Source organism: Pagrus major, chromosome 10 (genome assembly GCF_040436345.1).
Source record: "Pagrus major chromosome 10, Pma_NU_1.0".
Classification (NCBI taxonomy): domain Eukaryota; kingdom Metazoa; phylum Chordata; class Actinopteri; order Spariformes; family Sparidae; genus Pagrus; species Pagrus major.
Genome location: NC_133224.1, coordinates 7659585 through 7669516, shown reverse-complemented (window position 1 = coordinate 7669516; position 9932 = coordinate 7659585). Strand labels below are relative to the sequence as shown.

Here is a 9932-nt window from a genome sequence, read left to right as displayed (position 1 = left end):
GCGGTTATGAAATACATTATGGTACAAGAAAATACAAAAAAATCTGTAATATAATCATGAAATAATCCAACAAAAAAGGTTACAACTCGGCTCTTTGTCATAAAATGTTAATTTTCTTCACAGTAACAGTGTTTTTTGGTTCATTTTCTCTTAATTTCAATCGTTTTTATTCCAAAATGTCAGACGAGTGTTTGTTTAATGGTTCAGACTGAGGCGACAGCCAATTACACAGCTGCCTTTGTCCCGTTTGTCTTGGTTAATAATACATGTCTTTGATCGGTGAGGTAAAATGGAGCCAAATAAAAAAAAGGACATTTTGATATAAAAGAAATTAATAAAAAGTGCATTTCTGAGTTTAAAACTTCATTTGCCGAACTTTTATTCATTCACATGATTGTATAGTTCACAGTGTGATTGATTAATTTTGATTATGAACACTTTGGGTCTCCGTAAATGTTCGATGAGCGACAAACAAACACACAGATTCAGTGTTTTCTTGTTCATTTACAGCAGGTTGAAGCAACTCAGGAGTCTCATTCAAAGCCAGCGTTTTCACTATGAATGAGGCTCCTTCTTTTATATGTAGCAGCTGAATTCAAACTAATTAAAATATAGCTGAGCATAATCAGTAAACACATTTAAAGGACAAGGGTGGTGATAATCTGTATTTCCTATATCGTCAACAACTCCCGATAATAGACCAAAACCCAGAGATGTGGACTCTGGCTTGTAGTGATTATAATACAAATTCAATTCATTTAATCTTTTGAACAGGTAATATACATTTTCCAAGACATGTACTTAAACCTTGTCTTTTCTCTTTATCAAGACCGGATACCGGAGATATGATTGCCAAGACTGGACTCGTATATCAATAGTCACAAGTGCATTAATTGTGTATTCATCCACAGCTGAAAATAGTGCCTAAAAATGCGTTTCCAATAAAGTTCTTGTCAGAAAATGCTAGAATTCATATGTGGCTCCTAAAATATAAGGTTCAGCACATCACTGACTCTGAGAGTAACCAACAACTGCTGCTCACTTAACTCTTTGCTAGCTATCTCTGGCTGTAGCTAGCCGCCGTTAGCTGATTAGCTCAGGTAACTGTGAAGCTGATGGCCAGATTAGCTGACGGGAAACTGCCTGGATTGCAGACTTTGGATCACAGGTTGGTCATCGCGGTGGACGGGGCTCCGCAGCCTGAACGCAGCCGCCAAGACTGACGGATGCCACTTCGAAGACAGGGGTTACGGTATGGAGGCGATTTACAGCGGCTCCACTGGCATACAGCTGAAACTACAGATGCCATTGGACTATCACCCCATGAAATGCAAAGTCCTCTTATGAGACAGGGGCTAGCTGGTTAGCATGCTAACTTCAATAGATATTTCTGCATCATAGTACCTAGACATCTTTGTCACAACATCAGTACTGTTGGTAATAAAATGAAACCAGTGCACCTGAAGCTGTGTGCTCTGCTCCAGGGTTTGGGATTTTGGGATAAGTTGACTGTAAGAAAAATATCCAAAAAACACCAGCCTCATCCTTTAAAGTGAATTGAGCCAAAGATTTGTTTTTTTACAGTGTATGTACCTTGAATAAATATTACACGTCTGAACACATTTCAAATACCTGTAAATAAATGAAAACCGCTGTGCATCCCGTGCTTTCAAAGCTGAGGTTCCCCGGTAAGTTCAGATAAGCACACTTTGAATTTAAATATTCACAGTCACTCACTTCATAAAACTGTTTATCCTCTCCTCCGGTATGTTTTTCCACCCCGCTCCACTTCTCCTTCTTTCTTCCTGTCAGAGCAGGAGCGGCGGTTTGTGTGTTTTTCATTATCGCCAGCTTCAGCGCGACAGACTCCAACCACAAAACCATTGTGTGGTCGAGCACTTAAGCACTGCTGAATGAAAGATTAATTTTAAAGTGACTGCACTTGTTTCCGACGTGCGGTTTTTCTAGAAGTGGTCTTTGTAGCTTTGCATTATGTAAAAAAAAACATGTATAGAGTGAATTTTTTTACATCGCTGCCACACGCCTCGCTCCACCCCTGTCGCCTGAAGTGGTATACTGAACATAAAGGTCCACTAAGAAACAGGTTTTCATCCAGTGATTCATGAAAAATAACAGTTAAAAATACAGTAATGGGACCTTTTCAAGTCCCGATAATAAATAATACATAGTTTTTGATAAATCTTACACGCATTACTTCCTTTTGTTGCCATGCCAACTTGGCTGGCCATGGAAAAGAATACAACATGAAGCAGAAAGAGCCACTTCCAGCCTCTCTCTCTCTCTCACACACACACACACACACACACACACACACACACACACACACACACACACACAGACACACACACACACACACACACACACACACACACACACACACACACACACACAGACACACATCCTTCCTCCGCCCCTCAGTTACTTAGCAGTACCCCTGCTGATCACTGGAGGAATAAAAGAACATAAATGACACATTAAATATGAGCAGAATGCATTAAAAATGGATCACAGCTGAGATAAGTGACAACATTTTAAGACCCACGCCGACCCAGTGGGCCCCGCCGGCCTCGAGCCGCCGAGGCGTAGAGCGTTTTGTCCTCCTGCGCCTGGAAGCTCTCGCCTGGTCCTCGTATCCTTAATGAAAATGTACGAGTGTAACCCAAGAACTTGGGCCATAGGAGGGCCGTAAGAGGAGATGATTAAATATTCAAACACCGCGACCCCCAGGCTTCAAGTCTTTCTCTCGTCGAGTTGTTTTCTGGTTTGTGCCCCCCTTGTGAGTGTGGTGTGGGGTTGCTGGTAGGTTATTAAATCCACGCCTTTCATATAGGCGTGGAGATCTTATTGCAATCAGAATAAAACAAACCCCCCCACATCAGGAACCTTCAGCGTAAAAAGTCTCTAGATCGCAAATGGTGGTCCAAGGGAGAGGTGACACAGGTTGAAGGAAGAGAGTCGTCGGCGCTGTTTCTCTGGATCGAGAGCCTGACCAGGAGGGTAGCAGCAGGGATGAAAGGATGGATGATGGAGAGGTGGATGAGGTCGAAGGCTGAGGGGACTGAGTCAGAGCGATAATGGGTGGCCAAAGTGAGAATCCAGCAGTCTTCAGGCTTACCCTCTGGATTTTTTCTGTCTGTCTGGCTTCTTAACCCCCCTACTCCCAACCCCTCCCCTCCCTCCATTGCTTGAATTTGTAAAAGAAGAAGAGAAGAGTTGTTGATTGTGCTGTTGTATTAATGGTTTGGAGGTTATCTCGATGTCTGTCTGGCCTCTTAGGAGGCTCTTTGGAAGCCTGACAGCTGATCCCTTTATGTCATTATGTCTCTCTCAAGGACTTTAAATGGCATATATTAGGGAGAGAGAGCTCGAGAAACGGAGAATGAAAGCAAGTAATGTGATACTACTACCAGTGTGATACACACAAAGCCCACTCTGTGCTTCACAATAGGCCTGATATCGCCACTTCCCTATTGAGTCCTGGTCGCACATAACAGATTTGCCTTCAAAGAATCACTTTCACCAAAAACCCTCTCCCATCCGCTGTGGTCGGGCGTGCAGAGGCGTGCAATTTAGCCGAGTCCTAGTGTGGATTTCTCCCGCCCTTGTGTCTGCCAACCCTGTTTCGGTTTCACAGACCAGAGAGGGGAGAGATTCAAGTTCAAGTCCAGATATGTCGTACCCTCTTTTCTTCCTTTAACCAGACTTCCCCCCCCCCCCAAGGACGCCCTTGTTTCCAACACCCCGAACCAAACATTCTCTCAAGGGTCAGGATGGGTACAACAATGCAGTCTGTTGGGCACTCGGATGATATTCAAGTCTCTATTTTCAGTCTATGAGGCCTGGGTCTGTGAGGATTTAGGCTCTAACTTTGTGGTCCGACCTTGAGTTTCTGCAGCAGGCTTTGAGGTGGTGGCTGTTTTCGATGCCGAGCCAGGGGCTGCAGGGGGCGGCTGGCTGCGTTGCACTTGAGGATGCCGAGGCAGGACTGTGCGTATGGGCTGCTGCAGGCTGTGTGCCTGCTGCGGAGCCCGAAGTTGGTAGCCTCGACGATAGCGCACGGATTGGGAGCGTAGCAGCACCCGCGTGTACTGGACCTCTGGCATGATGAGCTTGAGGCAGAGCTCCTGGGCGTGGCTCAAGAACCCACGGCTGAGATTTACCGGGAGGTCGTAGCCCACAATGTCGACTTTAGCGCTAGGCTGCCACGGGCGGAGATCCTTGTTTTTGATCTGAGCGGCTGACCGGAGAAGCGGCATCCGCCCTTCAAAGCAGCTTCTCATTAGCCTCTCCTGGGCTCGCCGGAGGAGGCGCACCTCCCTTGCCACACAGGCTGGACCTAGAGCTGCAAGCTGGCGCCACAATGACGCGTTGAAGTGGTCGTAGAGACGTGCATCTAAAGAATTCCAGGCACGGATCTTTGCAGGAAGGCCCGGCGTCAGGCTCCGCTTTGAGCTTTGGCTCCGCATGTTGAGCTTCACATACAGAATGTCATCCAGATCCCAGGAGAGGAGATGGCGAAGGAGAACCAGAGACTCATCAAAGTACTCAGCAATCATCACCAGGTTGAAAGCTTGCTCCACCTCTGCAAGAAAGGCCCGCGCGTACTGCACATCTGTTGCTGGGCGATCCTTGTCTCCACCCAAGTCGAAGGCCAAGGTGTTGCGTGCATACATGGAGTCCTTCTCGTTTGGTCGGTAGTAGTGCATGGGCTCATCTAAGAAGGCCTCCAGGGAGCCGTTGGGGACCCTCTTGAAGCTCTGACAGTTCTGGTTGTAGTAACTGAACAAGGATTCAAACATGGAGCCGGGCTCTCTCAGGATCGTGATGTATATTGTGTTGTTGGGCATCAGGCGCTGCAGCTCTGCCCTGTTGAACCTCATGTGGTTAGTGATGATGTTGGGCGGTAGTGTGTGCGGATGGACGAAGTGGGAGGTGAAGGCGTGCGGGTAGCAGAACTGGTGGCCACAGGCCTGCACTGGCAACGCCACCGTGAGGTTGTTGCGCTCTGCGAAGCGGAAAAGCAGGTTCTGCATGGTGCTGCTGGCCGTTTTGTGGGTCTTGAGGAAGGCCACATTGGTGTGCCTAGGTTTCAGGCCCGGCGCAGGGTGGGCACGGAGGGCAGGACAACCGAGGTAGAAGGCCTCCATGGTCCTGGAGAAAGAAAAAGAAAGTGTATTTGAAGCTCCATTAGCTCGGCAAAATAGTGCCTACTCCAAATAATACGGTGCATTAGAGACATAATTGCACAGACACTGGATGGATAATGGAAGAAAGTGAGGACAGGACAGAGATAGTACAACAATAAAGTAAAAATCAGTGTGCGAGTGGGGAACTGAAACGAGAAGAGAGGGAGAGAGAGGACAGTGAAGTAGGAAGATGTCAGAAACAGAGAGTGTAAGATGATACAAGGTGTGACTGAATATGTTTGTTCTGTTTACAATCGAGTGTGATGAATCAATATCATCATGTATTGACTTTCAGTGGACTCGCAGTGTGGTAATAACAACGAGAAATTGCGATAACCTCAGCTTAGTATTAGGTGCATACATGCTGAATACTCTGCAGAGTTACAGTAGTAGTACTCGCTGCAGACTGAACTCAAGGGTCAGATATTAAGAAAGGTGTGGAAACAATGTGTGAAAAGCAGAGAGACGAGGAAGCGATGACGTTCAACGAATGGAGGCAAAACGTTAAGTTGAAAAGGGTACAGAGCTGTCAAAGATCTACGATCCCTCTACTTTTATAATTGGTCCCTCGACCAACTTGGCAGCAAGTCTCCATATTATAATGAGTCAGTCCCTCTATTAATCTGTCTTGAAATGGAAACGACAAGAGCTTCGTGTCAGACATTTCATACTTATTAGCACCATATGGATCTATATAGAGGGTATATAATGCGATCGAGTGCATGTTTTTCATGTGTGTGGGTGTGTTTCAATCACTCACCAGCTCAAGTGGCCCCCGTGGTGCAGCAGAAGACTGACAGTACTGATGGCAACGACCACCAGGAATATCTTCTTCTGCGACATCGCTCTCTGCTTCACTGGGACTGCGTGAGGAAGAGAAGAAGAGCGAGGTGAGTCGAGAAACGTAAGAGAGCGAGGTGGAGGTGGAGGTGTAGCGAGGAAAATGAGAATGAGGTGGAAGGAGGATGACGATTAAGGCAGGAAGAGGGGAGGGAAACAAGAGGGAGAAGAAGAGATGAAAGGAAGCAGAAAGGACGGGAAGACAAGGGAAGAAGAGGCGGGCGCGGTGAGGAGGAATCATCCAGCAAATAATGGCCAGGATCCATTAGCGGGAGAGGTGCAGTGAGGCCTGGCTTTTGTCACTCTATAATAATACAGTGAATGATACCTTCATTACCTTCCACAGCTGTAATAGTCACATTCACTGTTACACCCTCTTGGCTCAAAAACCCTGCACAGGTGGCTCTGCACATTCGCTCCAATCAGTAACGAGGGGTAACGCGTCGCATATGTGAAAGAAAACCAAGAGCACTTCGCCGTGAGAGGCACAAACTCCCCGTGTCACTTGACCCGCGCCGCCAAAACGCTACGACAGCAACGGAACCTGGGAAGGAGTCCAAAACTCTCTCGTCGGCGTCTCACTTGCATAACAATGCCCCGACGTCTCTCTCTTTGATTACACTGTCCCGTCACCGTCTAAACGCATGCCAAAAGTCACGAAAAGCCAGCTCGGGTTACTCAAAGCGGCTGTATTTTTACACTGCGTACGCCATTCGGTGGATGCTCTTATCCAAATCATGGTGGAGGAGCGTGAGTGCATCGATTTTGAGCGTGGATGGCCACAGCGGGAAACTGCTGACCACGGCAGTGTCACTGCCACCCACTCAACAAAACGGGATTATTAAGGGTTTGATGCACAGACAGGGATTTTTTGCACGGGAGTGAAATAAGCGTTAAATCCGTCCAAACACGCTGGTGTTTTGATTAAGATTCATGTAATGTGCTTTCAAATCAAAGAACCACTTCATTGATTTTCCTTCATTTTCATCATCTATTAATCTGTCATTTAATTGACTTTTCATTTTTCACTTTTCTTACAAAGATGGTGAAAAAACCCCTTTCACAGTTTACTAAAGCCTTTCAAACCACTTGTTTTTCTTTGAACACGAGCCCCAAACCTCAATATTCAACTCACATGAATATAAAACAGAGAGAAGCAGCATATTCTCACATTTCAGAAGCTTGAAGCGGCAAACGTTTGCCATTTTTTGCTCAGCCTGTTACCTTTCCTTGAAATGTAAGTAAAGTTATACTAAAACGCCTATCGTAAGTCTCACCCAGGGTAAATTCAAAGCTGTTGTTGCACCATTTGAAGTCTAGACATGGTTTTGGGCTCTTTTGAAAGGTTGCAGAATTGTTCCCCCAAACAGTCAGAAGCTCTGTAAGTCCTTATGGCATTATTTATGTTCTGGCTGTAATTTATTAATGCAAAAATAAGCCTGCAGGTGACCTGAAACTACCACTATGACCTGTCCAACAATATCTCTGACAATGAACACTTAACACATGTTTTTCTGAGGAAATAATCAGGCGCCTGGCAAAAAAAAAGCCATTTTGTGACCTTAAAATACCCCTGCTTGATAGTAACAGAAGCATAAACTCATTATAGCTCTTTATTTCCTTATTTACACTAACTTTGGTGGAAAAACAGACTATACTGAGAGCAAAATACATGAAACTACATAAGCTTGAATCATTTCCAAATGTATCATTAGGGTCTCTTTTCTATACGATCGCTCATTGGCTCCAGGGCGGGCATATATACTCACATTTGGTCAAATGAGGTGTCAATCAAAGGGTCAGAGGTCGTATATCTGAATAATGGTGTTATCCAGTGTAATGAAATGACTTTTGGACGGATAAAAGTGATCACAGTTTGTTGCTTTTGAAGATTTCGCATCATTTCTCAATCAATTCACTGGATTTTAATTATAAATTGGCCGTCAAAGAACGTAAACATGGCTTGAATGAATGGCTACTGAATAAAAAGACCAACTGAAAGAGTTCACAACAAAGAATTACGCTCACGTAGAGATGGGAACATATTTTTTCCCAATTAGTAATTAAGCATTGAGTGAAAAACTGACGGCTGACCTCATTGTAGAAGATTAAGAGAGAAACGCTGACGTTCATTTTTTTTTTTCTTCCTTCAATTCCAGCTCACTCGAACAGCTGGGCTTGTGCTGCTTCAGTGGCTCAGTAGGAATGCAGGCGTATAAAACACACACATGTGCAGACACACACACACACAAACGCAACACAAAAACACTAAGCCGACTCTGATACCGAGCAGGCTGTAATGCTCTCACACTAATTGTTGAGCAGATTGTTGTGGACACAGTTCGGTTGTTTTTTTTGGGTTGTTTTTTTTTTGGCGAGTTAATCTTTGTGTCCCTGCTGATGGCCCAATAATCTGACCGCAACTGCATCTACGTGAACTGAAGTTATTGAATAAATGAAGCGGAGTATTTGCTTCTAAAAGCTGGTGGGGGTGGAAGTAGTAGCAGAAAATGTAAATACTCAAGTACCTAGTAAATGTACTTGAGTAAATGTTCTTATCAATCTCCAGCCTCAGCTTTTAGAGAAGATTCTGGCAAGATTTAGCACGACTCGGAGAACTTTTCTCACTCTTTAATAATAAATAAAATGATCTTTTTAAAGCGTTTCCTCTCTCCTTTACATTCGTCCTGATTTGTCTAAGCAGCCTGAGATATCCGTGCTCATGTGCTCCCCCTCCTCGTGCTGCCAGTATATCTTGTACAGCGTGAAAAACAACCTTCAGTGACTTGAAAATTGCCTCCGCCGGATAATCCATCGCATTAAGCATGACACCTTAATGTGGTTCTGCCACGGTGTGTGTTTTATTTCTCCTTCCGCCGGGCCCGAGTCGAGTGTTTCTTCATATCTGTGCCCTCATCACATCATCCTCCCCTTACGGTTAATCACCTGACAGAGAGGACGGGGAGGAGATTGAAGTCTCTCCCAGGACGTTGCTCGCTTGAAAAACATTTCACCTCAGCAACTTTTGTCAGATCTCTTCATATTTAGCAAAGAAATGGAGCAAGAGAGAAGAGAAGAGAAGCCCGGGAGGTGTTTTCAGACAGAAGTGTATATTAGAGTTGGTGTGATTGTGTACAAACAAAAGGGGAAATTCAGTCTAGTTTGCGCTTCAGGAGCTCCAGGGCTCATATTCAAGAATGTAGAGAGACGGGAGGAACGAAGAGAGGGAGGAAAATAACTCGTCTGTCTGTGTATTGGCTGTTTGAAGCTAATAAACATGGCCTGCAACAACAATCAAGTCAAATTCTCATGAACAAAGCGAGATGAAAACGAGAGTCTACAGCCGTGTGAGGCTCCTCTGAGGCTCGGAGCTAAATGCTAACGTCAGCACGCTAGACTGCTCAAGGTGATGACATAATGCTGCTACGTACGAATAATGCTAACGTGATGACCGTCGACGACATGACTTCAACATGGTTTATGGTTAAAGGCGCAGTACGTAAGATTTTAGTCGAAAAAACATTCAAAAACTAACTACAATCATCAACACAGTGTGGAGATACCACAGTTTTGAGGTTATGATGACTTTGTTTTGTGTTGCAGAGATATCTCCTGGAGTTAGCATGCTAACCAGCTAGCCCTGGCCTGTCCTGGGTTAATGATACCGTGCTAGCGGTGTAAACACCAACACTTCTCCGGACCACCAACTGAGCTCGCTAGCTAATAGCAGCTACAATGCGCGGGGTGAGGTTCAGCGGCTATTGTGGTCACCATGAACTTCGTTGCTGAAAGGCCTGATGTCCAACAATTATTGTAGTGAGAAAAATATGAAGAAAAAAAATGTCATTTAAAGTTTTTCTTTAACCGGCACAGCCTCACACGTTC

At 45.1% G+C, this 9932-nt stretch overlaps 1 protein-coding gene across 1 annotated transcript; it reads right to left on the bottom strand.

The window, feature by feature from the left end:
- Positions 1-3851: 3851 nt before the first annotated feature.
- gal3st3 (galactose-3-O-sulfotransferase 3) lies at positions 3852-9468 on the bottom strand. The gene is made up of 3 exons (XM_073474629.1): positions 9439-9468; positions 5968-6056; positions 3852-5172 (listed from the first exon to the last, which is right to left on the bottom strand). The coding sequence occupies exons 2-3, from the start codon at positions 6048-6050 to the stop codon at positions 3852-3854; spliced, it is 1404 nt and encodes a 467-aa protein (XP_073330730.1). The 5' UTR covers positions 6051-6056; positions 9439-9468.
- Between the last annotated feature and the right edge of the window lie 464 nt (positions 9469-9932).

Bases quoted from the DNA above. Each gene is read 5' to 3' on its own strand.
- gal3st3 (XM_073474629.1), bottom strand. From the start codon at position 6,050: ATGTCGCAGAAGAAGATATTCCTGGTGGTCGTTGCCATCAGTACTGTC. The intron at 5,173-5,967 runs GTGAGTGATTGA...TTCTTTCTCCAG, and splicing joins CACGGGGGCCACTTGAGCTG to GACCATGGAGGCCTTCTACC.